This window comes from Acyrthosiphon pisum, chromosome X, assembly GCF_005508785.2.
Source record: "Acyrthosiphon pisum isolate AL4f chromosome X, pea_aphid_22Mar2018_4r6ur, whole genome shotgun sequence".
NCBI classification, from domain to species: domain Eukaryota; kingdom Metazoa; phylum Arthropoda; class Insecta; order Hemiptera; family Aphididae; genus Acyrthosiphon; species Acyrthosiphon pisum.
This window is the reverse complement of record NC_042493.1, coordinates 68,233,997-68,253,363: the sequence shown is the minus strand read 5'-3', so window position 1 is coordinate 68,253,363 and position 19,367 is coordinate 68,233,997. Positions and strand designations below refer to the sequence as shown.

At 31.5% G+C, this 19,367-nt stretch overlaps 1 protein-coding gene across 2 annotated transcripts in view; it reads right to left on the bottom strand.

Annotated features, from left to right (window-relative positions):
- Positions 1 to 19,367, bottom strand: part of LOC100569162 — a 61,499-nt gene that overhangs the window by 13,024 nt on the left and 29,108 nt on the right. Inside the window, exons 2-9 of one of the 2 annotated variants that reach the window (XM_029488653.1) lie at positions 12,516 to 12,783; positions 10,679 to 10,995; positions 6,725 to 6,850; positions 5,144 to 5,401; positions 4,221 to 4,477; positions 3,805 to 3,946; positions 2,967 to 3,112; positions 2,693 to 2,885 (exon numbers count right to left, since the gene is read on the bottom strand). In XM_029488653.1, coding sequence (XP_029344513.1) covers positions 2,693 to 2,885; positions 2,967 to 3,112; positions 3,805 to 3,946; positions 4,221 to 4,477; positions 5,144 to 5,401; positions 6,725 to 6,850; positions 10,679 to 10,995; positions 12,516 to 12,783 — 1,707 coding nt within the window. The remainder of the gene's footprint in view (positions 1 to 2,692; positions 2,886 to 2,966; positions 3,113 to 3,804; positions 3,947 to 4,220; positions 4,478 to 5,143; positions 5,402 to 6,724; positions 6,851 to 10,678; positions 10,996 to 12,515; positions 12,784 to 19,367) is intronic. The other variant, XM_029488660.1, reaches the window with a different exon arrangement.

Genomic DNA, 19,367 nt, shown 5'->3' with positions numbered 1-19,367 from the left:
ATGGTGATAAACAAAGCGTTAGAAATTAAAATCCCATTTTACCGTTTTTTCGTAATTTTCGGTGGTTTTTCCCGTGGCATTAAATAACTATTGAGAAAATCGAAATATGACCTCTCTAAAGTACCATCTTGATCCAATTTTCTAAAATATAAGGTACTATATGTTGAAATCGAAACACTCCTTCTGGAAGAAATTTGTATTCGGGATATAAAAATAAAAAAATAAATAAATAAACACCATTGTAAAAACAATAGCTTCCTCGCTCCGCTCAGAATCTAAAACCACACACATTCCCAATTAGAAATTCATAACAGGCGTAACACTATGGAAGTACTGGCTATATACTACTGGCACGTTACTGGCAGTCAGTGTTTGGCATCAGTCATATATCTGGGATGATCATTTTAAAATCAATACATTCATCGCTCCACTCAGAATCTAAAAATGCCCAATAGTTTGCAATAGCATCAGGAAAAACTGAGATTTTTACGTAAAACGTATTTTGTATTTAGTGTAACTGTATATGCATACAATTTTCACTAAATTTTTATATTAGCAATTTCTATGCACCATACAATTTTTGAAATATTATGTCCATTTTTACGCTATTTAGTATTTGTAATCAAAAGTAAAATTTGAGTTTCGTTAGTTATTTTGTAATTATTGTCGATAAAAAAATGTTCACTTGGTCAAAAACTTGAAAATATAATACAACGTTCTTCATAATTTATTGCTAGTGGAAATGCCGTAAATCTTCAATAATTTTTTATGACCGCCAGAAGTTAAAATCTTGACATAATTCATCAATATCATGAAAATTAGCAAACTATATGGAGTTAGAAATTTATACGATTTTTTTCTGTGTACCTATATCAAAAGTTTAAAATTTTTATACTTGATTCCTCTTAAGTTTTCTTACATTTAACAAAAAAAAGAAGTTTATCTAAAAGTCGAATTAATTTTTTAAGAGTGTTTGAAGTTAGATATTGAATATTTACCTGTAATTTAACGAATTCTCAAACAATGATTTTCTTATTTTGTTGTTATTCAAAAAATAATAACTATTAGTATTGTTTTTATCAATTTTTTCTTATTATTTACACACGTCATGATAAAATTTTCAAAATATTTTGACTAGCTTTGAGTTATTTATAGACATCAATTTTCTATTTTAAATTTTTTTAGTTTTTTATTCTATAATACAGCTTGGAAATGTAATACAAGGTTCCTTGTAAGTAATTATAATAGCAGTTGAGAAATATTAAATATCGATAGGCATGATTTTTTTATAAGTATTTAATGATCAGATTTTGAAAAAATTTATCAGAATCTCGTACATTTTGAGATTATTTTATAGTTAAGAGGACGCCTCGCCCGCATATGTTGTCTCTGTCTAACAAGTGCGTAACATAGCAAATTGTACGCTCAGCAGAGCACGTGTAGCTCCGTTAGTTGAAAAATTAGAGTGATTCTACCTCTTATAAAATGTATTGGTAATATTATTATCTAGGCAATTTCATGGGCTTTTTTATTATATTTTCACTTTAAAACGAGTTATGAGTATTTTGAAATTGTAAATTGTTTGTACATCTTAAAATACTCATAACTCGCTTTAAAATTAAAATATAATAAAAATCCCACGAGATTGCCTAGATAATAATATTACCTTTAAATTTTATAAGAAGTAGAATCATTCTAATTTTTAAACTAACGGAGCTACACGTGTTCTGCTGATCGTACAATTTGCTATGTTACGCACTTGTAAGACCGCGGGACAACATATGCGGGTGAGGCGTCCTCTTAAAAAATGATAAAATATTCAATTTTTATAGCTAAGGATTGAGAATTTAAAACAACGATGCTCATAAATAGTTCATACTGTAACCAAAATAATCTACAACATATAAAAACTCAGTTATTTTGTACAGACTTTTAAGTTCAAATTTTGAGGAAATTACATATTAAAATTGAATAGGTACCTACTACAACTGTTGACTTATGCATCAATTTGTTTTAATTTTTTTCCCACATATCAATTATTAGTAATATGTAATTATTTCGGAAACATATGTATAACATAATTAAGTGTGTAACAAAAATGTTGTATTAATTTGTCACATAGTTACGTGATTTTTTTTCGTTACGTACGCGATTGATTTTTTAGTTCTAAAAGCAGTGCTCGGAATTGTTCACGTAAGCAACAACAAATGTCCAATAATCGAGTACCCTTATAATATAGAGTACAGTGATAGAAAATTCGAAAGTGGTATAGGCATATACACTTTAGAAGGGTTATTTTATTTGCCAGTCACTTTTTGAAATATATAGTAAACAACGAAAATGCCAAAATTCACTTTCGAATAATATGATGTTTTTGATATAAATCAATTTACTACATATATCGATAAATTATTTTTGAAAACTTATGTCATGCTCATAGAATATGCAGACAGATGATTTTGCGTCACGTCGTGGAGTTTCGGAATAAAATCAAACGTAAACGTAGGTATCTATCAACAGTAAACAAGGACGCTATGTAAGAAGTACCTGGCTATGTATATAATATGGCATATGTGATACCTACTTATGATTCGAGATACAAATAGAATTTCGCTCGATCGAAAGGGCCGAATGTTTTCCAGTCGAATATTATTCGAATCACGCTTACTATCAGAATCGTATTGGTACTTACATTGGACGCGGAGGGTGACCGGTCGTGACCGTCCCATTCCCAGGTCGTTATTACACTGACACGTGTACCGACCGGAATGTCGGCGGCCCACGTTCCTTATGACCAAAGTGCCGGCGCTCAAAAGAACGACTTTGATTTCCGAGTCGATGCTGACGCTACCGTTGCTACTGCCGTTTTGCAAGATCGGGTGACCCTGCAGCATAACATCATTACAGACGCGATAAATATTATTGATAGACATTTCGCGAGCATTGCCTTTGCTGGGTGCACTCACGTTGTGATACCATTCAATGCGATTACGTTGTTTTCCTCTGCTCCCGCTGCCGTCCAACACCTTGCATTCGAAGTACACGTCGTCTCCCGTTTTGATTCTACTCGGGTCGAATGTGTGGCCCAAACTCAATTTAACTATAGGCGGATCTGTAAATTTTACGTTTATTGTCATCAAATTATTTTTTTGTTTTTACAACCACCATTTTTTATTGGACTAATAGCTCGTACGTTTTGATTATGTGCAATTAACAGATGATACATTGTGTTAGTCGTACAGGTGGGTAATTCGTTTTTAATCTTGAATATCGAGAACAAGTCCTGTAGGGGACTATCATCGCTATATTGTCTAAAGTTTTCCGTCAAAGTTTATTTATATTATATATTTTAAATTAATATGTATACGTCAAGTTCCATTTTGTTACGAGAATAACGGATTTTTTTATTGTCGACTTCATCGAAAAATAATTAAAATATCGTTTTACGGTTTTCAAAGTAAATTACAGTTGGTATTTGGTATACATATTAAGTTTTAGGTAGGTACCTACATTAAATATCCACTCATAATACGTCTAATAGAAATACAGGAAACATTTCTCAAAGAACCATCAGTGGTTTGGCTCATAGAAATCATAATAAAACGTATCAAAAGGTGTAGATAGTTCACGCACATTTTAGAGGAATCGTAAAAATAATAGTCGATCAGAAACGATATAGGTATACCTAGTACCACGATTTACAAATACTAATAAATTCGCACACGATCTGTGTAGAATGAAAACACAATATAACGGTGATTACAACAGTAACTACGACAAAGGGTTTAATTAGTTTTTACTTACATTGGACGTTAAGTAATAAAGCTTTATTTTTAATATTATCTTTCGTAGTATTAATATCAGGGTTCCAAGCTCGGCATCGTAAATATCGACCATCGTCACTCGGCGTAGGCCTCAATCGTATCCTACTGCTATGTTCGGTTTGCTAAATAACAGAAACGAATAAAATGAAAATAGCGACGAGGTGTACGTGCGTGTATAAGATTTTTTAATGCGTATAATAATATATATATTATGAACAAAAATTGCAGTTAACCCTGGCCATTCGTCATATAATAAAATTGAATTTAAAATAAAACAAAACAATAATATATAATGGTTACAATGAACTAAAACGTCCAATAAATTAATGTTACAACAGAATTAATTAAATATTCAACTCAACATGATACATATTATACATAGTAATAATCACTCACTTCCATTACTGTTATACGAGCCGTGGTCGGAGATGAAGGTATTTCGTCAGCTAACGTGCCGTTTCCGTCAATAGACCATTCTATCGTAGCCTTAGGACTTGCACCCTCGGCCCAGCATTCGCCCGTATACCACTTACCAGATATAAGATTTGTTGCTTGTACAACTCCGTCATTATTACTGTCTTCGTTATAATTAACCGTGTTCTCCGATTCATCTATTGGATGTATGCCGACAATACGTACACTTTTCACATTCACTGTAAGTACAATATATACGTATTAAAAAAATAAACTAGTGAGTAATAATGTGTCAAGTCTTAAGACCTTTAATTATTTTTGATCTACAATAGTAAAGTTACAAACAAAAAAACAAAACAAGCTCTACCAAAAACAAGTTTTGCGTAAAATTCAAATTTTCCAATTTTTTTTTTTTTTAATAGAATAGTTATAATTACTTTAGGTATTGAAAATCATTTAGATTTTTCGAAACATCAATTAAGTTAGTTTTAGTAGATATCTATATAAGATACCTATAATAATTAATATTACATAAGTATAATAATACACATAATATACATAATATACATATGTGAGAAAGGCTTCTAAATATAGATTTAAAATCAGGACTGTTATTTAATAATTTAACACATATAAAAACATTAATTTTTGCAAAAATGTAATGTTTTAAATTTATAAGTGAACATCTCAAAAGTAAAAATGTATAAATAAAAAAATTATTAAAAAATCTCATCATTCGATATCTTTTTATCAATAGCAATTTTTTCAGAGTAAGATAATCAAACTATAACAATCAATTCTGCAGTGTTTTTAAATATATTTTATACAATACATTTTGAGATTTAATTATAATTGTTACCAACTATTATATTCACCGATCGTTGGTAGGTATATGAAATACTTACGGTACATGTTTATCAGCACTGTCATTCGGAGATTTGATTGCATGGTGTTGTCGTCGTTTCCAGCCAGACAAGTGTATGTACTATTAGCATGACTTCGATTCAATTGATGAATTACAAGACTTTTGGTTGTTGTTTCTTCGTCGTCGTTTTCGTTTCCGTAAGATACTTCCTCTGTCAGATCCACGATTCTTCCAGTACCGAGCGAAGAGGTGACTTTGCCGTCCGCGGAATACCATTGCACCCGTGGCTTGGGTTTCCCTATACAACACGTCAGTTTGCTACTACAGATGATTTTTCGATTGTGGGAGGGGGGGTTGACAAAAGTACATTTTTGTTGAATTCGATTTCCGGGCACATTAAAAAAAAGGTGTATGTATAAGTGCTTGTGTATAGATACCTACCGAACGTTCATCCATATAAATGAAATCGAATTACTTAAATAAATCGTTATTTGTATTAGATATATGTGTATTATGTGTGTATATACATCACACATTCAATGAATCGACATTAAGGCGTATACAAATCGGGCTCATTACAATATGTCCCATCATTAAACTGTCATGTAATCTACATTCTACAATATATACTCATCGTGCACCTACTATATAATACAGCATTACGACATATTTAAATATAGTAAATACGACGATTTCTCATTTGCGAACCCCGGGCGTGGAGGTGAAATGTAGGTATATTATCGATGTGAACATCGTAAACGAACAAAGCGTATATACAATAATAATTCGTCAACAAACTGACATATCAACCATTTTTTTTATGTCATAATCCATCGAAAAATCGTATTCTTAAAACACTGTCGAACATGCTTTAACAGACGTACATAAACGTACATTGGCGTACGTAAATTGTACAGTAATAATTCTTCGGGCATCTGCGTCTATCTCGTTACCACTATAGGTACACGATCAGTATTCAGCCTTTATACGAACTGATATATTAATATTATTTGCAGATCCCATATACATATTAGTTTGATTATTCGTTGTTATTATGATAATTTAATTAATCTATAGAATAATCTGTTCCTCCTTAGTTTCATTTCAATATTTCATCACCCTTATATATTTGAAGTAATTATAACAATGTTTTCATATTACGTTTTAAATAGCGTATAAATATCAGTTCATATTAAAATATATGATTTTATCGGTGTTATTATTTATAGAAATAAAATCAAATTAAAAAAAATTTGATAAAAATGGGACTTCGGTATTTTCAACTTTATTTTTGCGGATAAAATTGGAAATATTTACTAGGTATGGATACCATTTTATACTGCCCATTTTTAATGCCATGGCTGCCTGCATGATAGCTATTTATAACACTCAAAATCATATCTTTGTTAATCAACACATTGGTCGTTTATATCAGACAAACACTTGTACATAATATTATTATTATTATTATTATTATTATTATTATTATTATAGCCGTTCAATAGGTAGTTAATACTCGATACTCCCTGTATAGTGTATACCACAGCACTATAATGCATCGACCCAATTGTTTATGAAGTACCTATCATTATAAACCATAAGAATAAAATATAATGCTCACCTCCTTGAACTCGGCACTCCAATACCAATCGGCCGCCTTCCGGCACTGGACCGATGGTGTGATGCGATCCACCGTCCATTTCCGTTCCTATTCCGTTATAAGCGATTGTCATTTTATCAGGTGGTACTATATAATTATAAGTGGACATACAATTAAAATTAATTAGTCACTAGTTTTTGATATTCAACATAAATATTAATTTACAGGTGTTCAATATAAGTACAGTATTATTATGTCAGTAGTTATTTAACAAATAAATGTAAGTAGATACCTACATATTAGATAATTTGAATTAGTGTTAAAAATGTAAATATGTGTTAAAAAATAATATCTTAAATCATGATACTTTTTTTTTAAATGTTTTTTAAAATGTTTTTTTAAATGATTTATATAACTACACTAACTATGTCTATTTATGTTTTAATATTCTAAAATGCATTGATTCTATAAACATATTCATTATAATATAGGTACAATATTATCGATTACTGAACCAATAACATATTATTTATGTACATTTAAAGTTTAGTTAAGATAAGTGTATAGAATCAAGGAATTGGGGGTGGAGTGGCCAAGCAGACTAAGGCATCGGTTGCGATGCGTACCGTCGTCGGTTCAGACCATGGCCACGGGTTACACTTCTCTTGGGGCAGTCACGGTGTCTGGACAGAGAGGCCGCCATCCCCCATCCAGCCATAGCAGATACCTACGGGTGCATACCTGAAAATTCTGCCAAACTAAAACCTACAGTATACTCCCCCACGCAGTTAAAAACCACCCAATGGTATACGTTGCCATTCATAAAAAAAAAAAATGACGGAATCAGGGATCGAAACCGTTTCAAATATTAACGGTAGGTAATGGTTTTGGTTTTTGAGCACGGTTTTCTACAATTTCTGTTTTGGTTTCGGTTTTACCAAAGGTTTTCAAATTTATCGGTATCAAGAACGGTTTTTGAAAATTTCGATATATTTTCCTTTACTTAATAACTGTAGACCCTAACTTTAATATGCTGTACCTACTTTTGCATTATATGATATTGATAATTATTCGATTACATTAATATTTAATTGTGATTTACAATAACATCACACTATAATAATGCATTATAATAAATCTCTTTTTGTGTGATTAATCGTTAATGCTTATAGCTTATGATATTTGAACAAAATATTAATTTAAATGGATACTAAAAAAAAAAAGAGTGGACTATTGAAAATATTGTTATTTAAAAAGGTTTACTGTTGAGATTCAGATACACGTTATAAGATTTGGTACACACATGTGTAATTTAGGGGACACACTTCGGATATTGATGATAATGACATAAGAAATTGATGACTGCGGGATGGACGTGGATCAGTCGAATACAGAACAAATTTGTAATAACATTAATACATAATAATATAATATACCCAATTACTTCAAATAACAACAATACAGACGTGCATAGACGCATAGGGTCGAACAAAATAACAATTATTGTGATATTAGTATTTTAATTTACAATCAATAAGTATATTATTCGTTTTATAAATTATAAATAGAATAATATTTGTATTACCTATTAATATTTCGTAATACTCAGTAATAACATCGAGCTTCAAACAAAATATTTTCTTTGCATGAAAATACTTGTTTTAACTAGAATTATAAATAATACAGGTAATTAACTTTATAAAATTCGAATAAACCGATATAAGTTTTAAATTTTAATCGATTTTAAGAATGGTTTTTCAATTCTATGGTTTCGGTTTAGGTTTTGTTAATGGTATTTTTAAGATTTTAGGTTTCAGTCACAGCTTATTAACCGGTGTTTTAAAGCTTTTGGGTTCAGTTTCGGTTACGGTGTTCAAATATGAAAAAACCACGATTTTAATTGATTTTTCAGTAAACTGGTTAAATCGGTTTCGATCCCGGCAAGGAATATTATACAGCCTACAGCAAACTACTCCTCTCTTTTAAAATTGAAATACTTATATAAATAATAAACTATTGGCCAAATAACAGACATTTGTAAATCAACATTTTAAGACAAATATCCTGCTCCGATTAGTGGAATTCAGGATAGCATTGGTATACTTGAATAAGGTTTAAAATGTTTGTTTTTATGGGAATTTTGAAAAAAAATGATTAATGTGTGTAATATATTATGTATTATAATTCAGTTTCACCTCGTAAACTAGAGTGTATAGTATAATAACAGTAATTATTACTATCAATGGTATAAATAATATCCAAAATGTTTGTCCTATATCCCGTGACGATATACCCATTAGCCGTAGAAGGGAACTTACCGACCGGACAAAAATCGAGTTTTTGCCGTTTTACCTTTAAACTTAAAAAAACATTAAAAACTATGGGATTAATGAAAATTAAATGTTGAAAATTCAAAACGTTCATAAAGATAAATTCTATAAAATTGTTATCATTAATTGTTTCAAAATTAAAAATAATTTTTTAACTTTTTTACCAAAATATGTAATTAAATTAAAAAATAAAATATTACGTTTAGTCCTTGTCTCTGTGAGTCTAATAAAAAACGGATTTATGATATATTTATTATCTCAGGATATATCGTAATAGGTAAATACTCGTGGGACACCTTGTAGCTATATTTTATTATAAATACTTATTAGGTATATTATATTTAAAAATATCCGAAAAATTTAGTTAATGTATTTTGTTATAATGTATTGTGTGATAATTCTAGGGGGAGGGGGGGACGAGCGGTAAACTAGAACTGTGCAGATCTTTTATCCAAATTTCACATTTGTGATTCATAATTTGACTATTGTAATTTAATAGAAGAGAACACAACAGTACAACACTTAAAGCCATTACAGGGCATTGACATATTTGAAAAATATTTATAACCTCTTTCCCAGTACAGTAGCTAGTAGAATAATGCTCACTATACCAGTGATGTCAGCTGGCGGCGCCCGGTACATTTTCAAAATTAAAATGAATAAAAAAATATTCAAAAAGCATTCTATCCTAATTCCTAACATAATTTCTCCGACCAATAGGCCCTGATGATTATTGAACATAATATTGCAGATTCTACGATGAAACAATTGATACATTTCCAGCGAAAAAAAAAACAAGAAATAAACGATTTAAGTATTATATTTATGTTAATTAATTATGTTTAGCTAATACTTAAAATAATGTTAATATTTTTTTTTAATGATTGACTTTTATTTGATTTTATTAAAATTTAGATTAGACCTTAAAATATTACCTATTGGCTTTGCCAACGAATTCCATGTACATTTTCTAAACAACATATCTTATACAAACTTCTACCAATTTATAAAATAATATAGGGCCCCGTAAAATTCTGACTGGGCCCCAAAATTCAACGGACCGGCACTGTACTTAAATGTAACGGACCTTAAAATTAGTTATAAATAAACTTTTTTTTTCTCCAACACAGGTAGTACAAAAGTTATCCAAGTAAACTAATGAGTGACTCGTGTCAAAATAATACGTTGTTTATAAATTATACAGTTATATTATTTAGGTACCTACTTGTAGAAAAAAAGAAAACAAATAAATTTATATTCAAAAAATGAATATCTCGTATTACCTTTATAGATATTAGTATCAGTACTATAATTTATTAGTTTTTGTATGAATATTATTTTTTATATTAATTATTATGAGTTGCGTAATCCGATTTCGTATAGATTAAATTAAATTAATTGACAATTATTATTTAGATGAATTCTAAGTATAAACGAAATTCTTATTGATTCTTGTATAAGAAATAAGAATATTATATAATAGGGTCGTGAGATCTGGAATAAAGTGCAGAAATTACGTTTCCGGTAAACTTTTGTTCAGAAACAATAGTACGTGAACACCTAAAAGGGTAACCTAACCTGACCTAGCCGTAGCCTTCGCACGCACTAATAATAACATGAATGTACAAAAAAATATTCTACTGACCTATGACTCTCAGGATTATTCGATAGTTCCGGGTAGGTGAGTCGCGGAAATCTACTCGGCACCTGTAAGCCCCTGCGTCCTGTTCTGTCACGTTGGTGACTTTGAGTGCTGCTTTGCTGCTGTTGTCGTACAGGCCACCATTGTAATCATCCAACAGCAAAGTACGCTGTTTCGACCATTTTCCTCGTCCATTGCCGCCACCGCCGCCGCTACTGCCGCCGAACACCACAAACGACGCCCTGGGCCCGAACCCTCCGCTCTCCTCGTCCGAAGACCATTTCAACGCGTGAGCTAACGGTCTTCCACGCACGTCGAAACTATAACCGCGGTTAAGTTAATTAAACATTTTAATTAGTGGTTAGAGAGCAAAACGTTAGCGGGTCCGGTATACAGAGGAATTATTTATTATACGCGCGGGACTCCTCCGCGGATTCGGCGACGATGTTTTATTTCTATCCCGACTATAGATGCCATTTCGCACGCGTTCTTTATATCAGCCATTTTCCGCGTTGACGAAATAATATTATACAACTTTGTATGCAAGACTTGCGTGTATAATGTGACGACTGATAAAGAATTTACGGTTGACGAAAACCTTATCAAATCAGTTACTTTCGAGATGATTATTTTATTTTCATTATTATGTTTTGATTTCAATTAATATGTTATGAATTATGACACGACATTATTGGTGCTTGTCGTAGTTTCAATGCAATAATGTGAAATATATTTAGAGTAGGAAGTTACGGAGTAAAATTGATCTATTGCCATAAATTTGGCACGTTTATAAAATTAATTTAAACTGCTTGACCCATGCAAGGAATTATATTGGCTTGCAATTATTGCAATTCATATTGCAATCGCAGCGGTCAACACGAAACATTTTAATACAACCGTTTATAAATTATAATTCAAGTGCAGTAGTTTTTGGCCTTCGTGAAATAGTGACTCAGCATTTAAATTGTTTCGATTTTGTTTCTACAATATTGGGACGGAAAAAAATACACCTACAAAGCATAATATTATATTATTGTGAGAAAACTTCAATAAGTATAATTTTTATTTACAAAATTGTATTCTATAATATGTGTAACACGCGTATTATGAATTGAGAATAAAACTGTTTGACTAAAAATTAAGAATATAAAATACTTGATTATCGACTTGGTATGACGGTTGGATCTGGATGGTATTCCGAAGCATTAGCAAATATTCAAATATATATTAATACCTTGCTATTCAAACTGTGTCGTTAACTAATAATAACCTTATAGCCACAACTATGAACCACGTTTGTGACTCACTGCAGGTCGGGCTGCAGGCCTGTAACATACATTAAATAACACTATAGATAGGCAATGCCACTTCAATTATTTATCGATCCATATTTTAATTTGGATTTGATATAGTCTAGTGGCTTAGGTGGTAGGAGACGAGTTGATACTTATTTCTCATATCCTATCATGACATTATGCGCCGCTAGTGAGTCAAATCCAAATTGAAATAATGAGCGAAAAATTATTGAATTGGCATTGCCTATATGTAGTATTATTTAAATTTAATCTATACCCGTATTAAATATAGAGAAGCAAACTCAAACTCTGAATCGGGTAGGAAACAACGCCCTAAAAATGCGCATAAAAAAGGAATCTTGGCGTTTCAGTGGAGCTCACTGAAACGAAACCTACCCTTATTTTTAGAAGGTTGCAGCTTTAATAAAATAAAATGCACAGTTTTTTCGTTGGATTATACATTTTAAAACAGTATTACACCTATCAAACTTTCATAAAATATACCTATCGTATCTACATAGATGAAACGATTGTCATATTATTACCTGTAAAGAGGTTTTCCTCCTGACCAAATTTTTTTATTTTTTGATTTACTATTTCGGTGACGGATTGTCACCGAATGGTGTTTGAACCACAGCACCATGTACGCTCGGTCTTCGATCGTGTTGGACAAGTCCTTAGTATTTCCCTCTCCACCTCCGGTCGATGTGACTCTTACTGGTTGTTTTGGCAAACCATCGTTATTACCACCGCCTATGTCACACGGCAACCAAGCAACAGAACCACGAACGGCAGTCACCGTTACCGTGCTCACTGTAATGTATTTAAATACAATATAACATAATAAATAATAATATTACAGTATATAGCTATATAATTAACAATATTATATTATATTATAATACCATATAGGTATACCTACATAATTTATGTAACATGTATAGCAACATTTTATATTTTTCGACGTGAACGGTTAGTCAGTTTTTTTTTATAAAGTTTATACTGAAATAATAACATTAAATAATAAATACATAAATGTGCTATACGATATAGTGATATGGTCATATATATTTATATACATATAGGTGGCTAGGAATTGAATTGCGTATTAAATGCGAAAAACGACATTTTTGCAGTGTTTGATAATCGAACCGGCTGTTGCACGATTCAATAAGGAAATTTTTTTCTTAACTACTGACAGGCATTTTATTATTTGAAACTACCATACGGCATATACGGTCTCCGTCAAAAAGACTTACAAAATCTCGAGTTAATACTATTATAATATAGTATATAGGCGTATATTTACCATTATATATCCATATATATTATATATATATATATAAATATTGGCTATAATATGGATAAATGGATACAATAAAATACTGAGTAGGTATAGGACGCTGAATGCGCTTGCCGCTTGGAGTTACATCATTATTCTTCAACAACATACAACTACTTAGAAAAATATAGGCGAACTAATAAAATAAAAATATTAGGGTAGGTACATATAACAACATACGATGGTATTTCAATAGAGGTTGTTTAAATAAGCGAATCGTTTAAGCTAAATAGAAACGATGACAAATAAATAATTTGTCCATTTTCTTAATTTATATAATAAAAAGAACATTACATTGGACAATACATTACATAATATTATATAGGTAAGTTAATGCTGCAGTATGGTGAATGGCGACAGTCACCAGTAAATGTTGACAAATTAAAACATTTGGACATTAACTAACATACTTACTTTAAACAATAAATTATTGATGATATTTATAAAAATCAATATGTTTAATTGAATAATGAAAATATGTTAACTAACTATTAATATTAAATAGATTTATTAGTATTATACCTTTTGTATGAATAAAAACAATTATTTAAAAATTAGCGAGAATGATATTTTTCATGATTAATGTCTAGTTTTAGTAATTTTATTTATTGTAGCAAGACAAACTATCATTATTTTTTGAATTGCACAAAATATCATTATTTTTACTACTACACTTTTTTGCGGTGCATTTGGTTTTGCGATTTCATCACGTTATATTCTTGTCGACTACTTTTTTTTTAATCAGAAGTAGAAGCTATTGTCTCAATAAAATTGGTCGACCGGTAAAACTTCATCGATTGACATTGGATTTTTTTTGCCAACTGCAAACTGATCCTGATGTATAATTGATTTACAACACCATATTCACAGGAAGTACATTTATAAATATCATCAAGACATATTATATAGTATAGTATAAGTTGTGTAATAAGCTGATAATAGAATTTATAAGAATTATTAACTAGTACGGTATGTACAGTTGCAGTTTAGCAATATATTGTGACTTTCCTGTAATTCCAAGATTACCACCACCCATCTTCACCTGAAATGTACCACTGTGAAAATGTCAACATTTACTAGTGAATGCTTACGTACAAAGTTTTTTAAATAGTATGTCAAGACACTCTAATGATTTTGGTGTATGTCAACATTTACCGGTGACTGTCAGCATTCATTAACAGCAGACGCATTCTCAGTAGATAACAAACATAAATTATAATAACCTGTAATGGATGATAATTATGTTATATATCACGTAACAATGTCGTTATATATATATATACCAGCGGACAAGAGGCATAGATACATATACAATGCGTTTTACATATTATATTTTGGTTAGGACTTAAAATATGCTGCGAGGACGCCCAACCTAACAAATCAGTCAAATTATATTACCAACACCGCGTCTTCGGGATGAAAATATAATTATCATTAATATAATGAAAATTACGAATATATTATAAAAGACTATGTGTGCGTAATCATTCGTCATTGTACGTCATCAGTGTATATATAATATTATGCAACGTGCGGAGGTGGGTTGCATAATAGTAATAACAATAATAATACATAATAATATTATTATTATCCAGCAGCTACTCACCTCGCCTCGCAAACATTTTAATAATTCGATTCTCGTCAACGAATTGTGTGTGTGTGTGTGTACAAATATTAATAATAATTCTATTATAATTATAACGGTAGCAGACGACGCCGATCCCATTATTTTGTGAAAATTAAGGCAGAGTTATTATTATTATTATTAATCTCGGGTGAACGTCACGTAGGCAGCGGCTACGACGAAAATGAAAGAAAATGGACACGTCGCCGTAAAAGCGCACACATATTACACACACCCACACACATATGGGTGTGTGTGGTCGATGTCGTCGCCGTAGCGTAAACGATTTAGCAGCCGCCGCCACACTCGCGATCGCTTTGATCAAATTGTTATTTTAGGCCCGGTATGTGATGACGGAGGGCGGCGGCGAACTACGCGACTATACGACGACGACAACGAAGTATAATACGTACCTACACTGCGTGTGTGGTGCGCCGCCCGCTTACTGGGCAAAATAGCCTATAGAAAAAGCAATAAATAACGTCGGTCGGTGGCGAACAGTGGGCGGGCGGGCGGCGCGCTGTCGTATTTAAATTGGACATTACCTCCGACGAGAGTAGAGAAAAAAGTGTTACCGAGCGGCGGGCGGCAGCGGCGTAAAATAAATAGTACAAAACTATTTTACATATACGCGGCGGCGGGAGTACGGCGACGATAATAGGGTTGCATGGGGTGGCGGATGTGTGCACCGGGTGTGGGTGGGGTGCTCCTAGAGTACCTCGTGCCTTCTCCCCCTCCTCCTACCGTCAACGGGTCCCGACGACTTTGTGCCGCTCTGCGGGTAATGCGTGTGTGATTTGACATTGTCTCGTTTTTCTTCGGTGCGATGTCGTAGGTTAGGGAAAGGATCGGAAAAAGGTGTACAAACGTATAGGTATATATTATACGATATATATAGGTACGTATATGCACGGGAGAGCTGGCGCTCGGGCGAGTGTGTGTGTGTGTGAGTTTGTAGAGATGACGACGACGGCGATTACGATAATAATAGTAGTATATATACGCGCGAAGTGGGTGTGTTGGTGTGACGAAAGGGTGGTGGGGGTTATAGTTGGTGGGTTTCGCAGGAGGGTACGAGCTGGGGAAGGTGGCGGTGTGAAGGCTACGGTGGTGGTCGGGTAAAAATAGCGGCGAACCGTGATAACAATCGTCGTTGTTGGTCGTTGACGTTTATATTTTATATACAATAATATAATATATATATATGCGCGTATATGTATTTTATATTTTTATGTATAAATGCATACATTATATAAATATATATGCATCATATACAGCCGCACCTGTAATCGAAAAATAACGGGGGTGTTGGTTGAAGGTGGGGTGGGACGCTGCTGGAGGATAACCGAAATAATAACGATAAATATGGCTGCAGAAAATGGTAAAGGGAGTGTGGGTGTGGGTGCAGTGAATGGGATGGGGTTGAAAAAAGGTATACTCCGCGATTGCGTCGCATGTTATGACGATGCGCCGACAAACAGGAATGGACAGTGGCTGAACAAGAACGCAAATTTCAGAGTAATATACGGAAATCGACACGACATAGTTAAAATTAAACATATTGACTGCAGTCAACAGATAAAATAAAAATCGATGATATTATTGTAATGGATATAGTGTAATTATTATATGGATGTGTTAAATGTTAAATTTTTATTTTCAACATTATGTCATATAGAAAATCAATCATTCAAATTACATTCGTCAACTTTCTATAAAATAATAATTATTGATTACGAATGATTAGAAGGTAAGATGATCGAGGACATGGCAAAAGCTTTAATACATACAATTTACACATATGGTAGACAAACCGTAAGTATGAAAAATAATATAAAAACATTTTTTGCTTGAGCCTTGAAGTTTGGATATTTTTGCCGACTAATTCCATTAATACTGTTAGGTACTCTATGTCTCTATGAATATTCATAGAGTAACTTTATTAACCGTTAATACGTATACGTATCGTTAGTACCTTGTACTTGAATAAAATATACAGGTATAATATACACCGATATAGGGATAGGAATATACGATCGATATAGCTCAATATTATTAATATATTTGTTAAATAACTATAGGTACTTATAATGTTGTTTAATATTTATAGATATTTTAATTCAAAAGTATCAATATTGATAGTGATAAAACAAAAATAACATCTATAATCCATTATATGGTAATAATATTTTATATCTACAATATACACAGTGATAAGTGATAATTATTTTACGACGTTTGTAGAAGTTTTAATATTTATTTTTTTTATTTTATGATTACCGATTACGTCAAAAACAACCAACAAAAAAATGTGAATTATTTAAAACGTTTCGTAGGTTCTAATGTCCTATATTTATTGACGGAGTGAATTAAGAGGGAAGACGTAATAAAAAAATAAATAATGGGAAATCTAATAAATTCGTCGACTGTATTCATTTTGTAGGCAGGACATTATTGATTTCTCAGAGTAATTCAAATTTAAACGACAAAATATAATATACAGTACCTATAGGTATTTAACTAATCGATAAAAAATTATAATACTCCCAAAAGATTTCAATGTGAAAATACGACATATTTCTATAATTTATAACTAGGGCTGAGGACTTCTAGTACTTAAAAATCTAATAATATGCATGCACTTATGCAATTAAAAATCAAGAAATATGCACTTAAAATATGCTCTAAACAATTATTTTATTTTATTATTTTATCTTATTAGTTATTAATTATTATAATATTTATTTTAAAAAAATTAGTCAAAATGACATTATGGTTAGTTTATTAAAAAGTGTTTAAAAATTAGGTACATTTATTCGTCGTCTTCTTGATCTTTTTGTTTTCTTAATTCGTTTTCACCTTCAAACATAGATGAGTAAATATAAAAAGGTATTTTGTAAAATTAATTTTTATCTCGAATATGTACTAAGTTAACTGAATGTTGTACTACCTACCTTTACTATTACATTGAATGACAAGGTATTTCCTTATATTTTCAACTTGAAATGAATGTCGGTTATCTGCTAACAATGTTTTGTATGTTGAGAAAGATCGTTCAACATCTACTGAAGTTAGCGGTGCATATTTAAAAAATAACAATTCATTTGCTTTTAAATCTTCTGGTAAGCCATCCATTGAAGTAATTTCTCCATTCAATATTTTTGAAATTATATTTAATGTTTTATAGCCATTATTTTTTGCTAAAACATCGTCTAGTTTTCGCTGCACCAATTTCCCCACTGAACCTGTTGTTTGCGATAATTTTAAATAGGCATTTTCTATTATCTCAATTCCATCGGATAAAGGCATATTTATTGCTTCAAGGTGAGTGATTACATCGGGCAAAAATCCAAAGTTTGATTTTATGCATACTAGATTTGAAGCAACGTTTGGATCACTTAAGTACTTTTGAGAGTTTTCAACACTAACAAAATCTTTTTCATCAAACGATGTAATAATATCTCGTATTAGTTCATAATTATCGCAATAATATATAGCTGCTTTCAACCAGGTTCCCCATCTTGTTATGATTGGTTGTGGGGGGAGTGATAGGAGTGGCGCTTTTTATTTAAAACAAATAATGCGATATGGATACTTGCAAAATACTTTCTTCACGTTTGCTATAATTTTATCAACTTCTGAGTAATGCCCTCTAATTTGTTCAGCAACTCGATGAAATGCGTGAACAATGCATGTAACGTGAATCATTTTCGTATAAAATATATTAAGCGATTTTCTCGCTTTAACCATGTATGGTGCCGCATCGCTTAGAAATAATAAAATATCATCATGTCGTACACCTTCAGGCCATAATATATGCATAGAATTATCAAATAATTTAAAGATTGCAATGTGATTTGATTTCTCTAGTTCTGCACAGTTTAATAAAAACACGTGACCAGGGCCATTAAGTTCCTACAATGACATTTGCGATGTAACGACCTGCGGAATCTGTCGTCTCATCGATCGATACCCAGATTTTTTACCAAGTATAAAACTTCTAATTTTCACTAAAGTGTCTTCATAAATGTCATTTACATAGCCTTTACGAAGTGTAGTTTGATTTGGAATTTCTTTCGAAGTATATTTTTCCAAAAATGATTTAAAATTATGATTATTTAATTCATTTAATGGAATGTTAGCCGATAACAAAGCATAACATAAATCTTTATTAAAAGAAGACTTTTTTGTATTACTTAAAAGTTGTTGTTGAGTTTTTTGTAAATCAAATTTATTTTTACTTTGTTTTCGCTAATAGCTGCCTTATGTTTAGCTGTGTCGATGTGTTGTTGAACGTTGAATCTTCTGTCACTTCCAACTTTTGAATCGCACAATTTACAATACAATATTTTGCTGTCAGTTGTAAATACTGGACCACTACATTCACTAAATTCCGACACATAACTATTTAAACGAGAAGCCAATGATTGT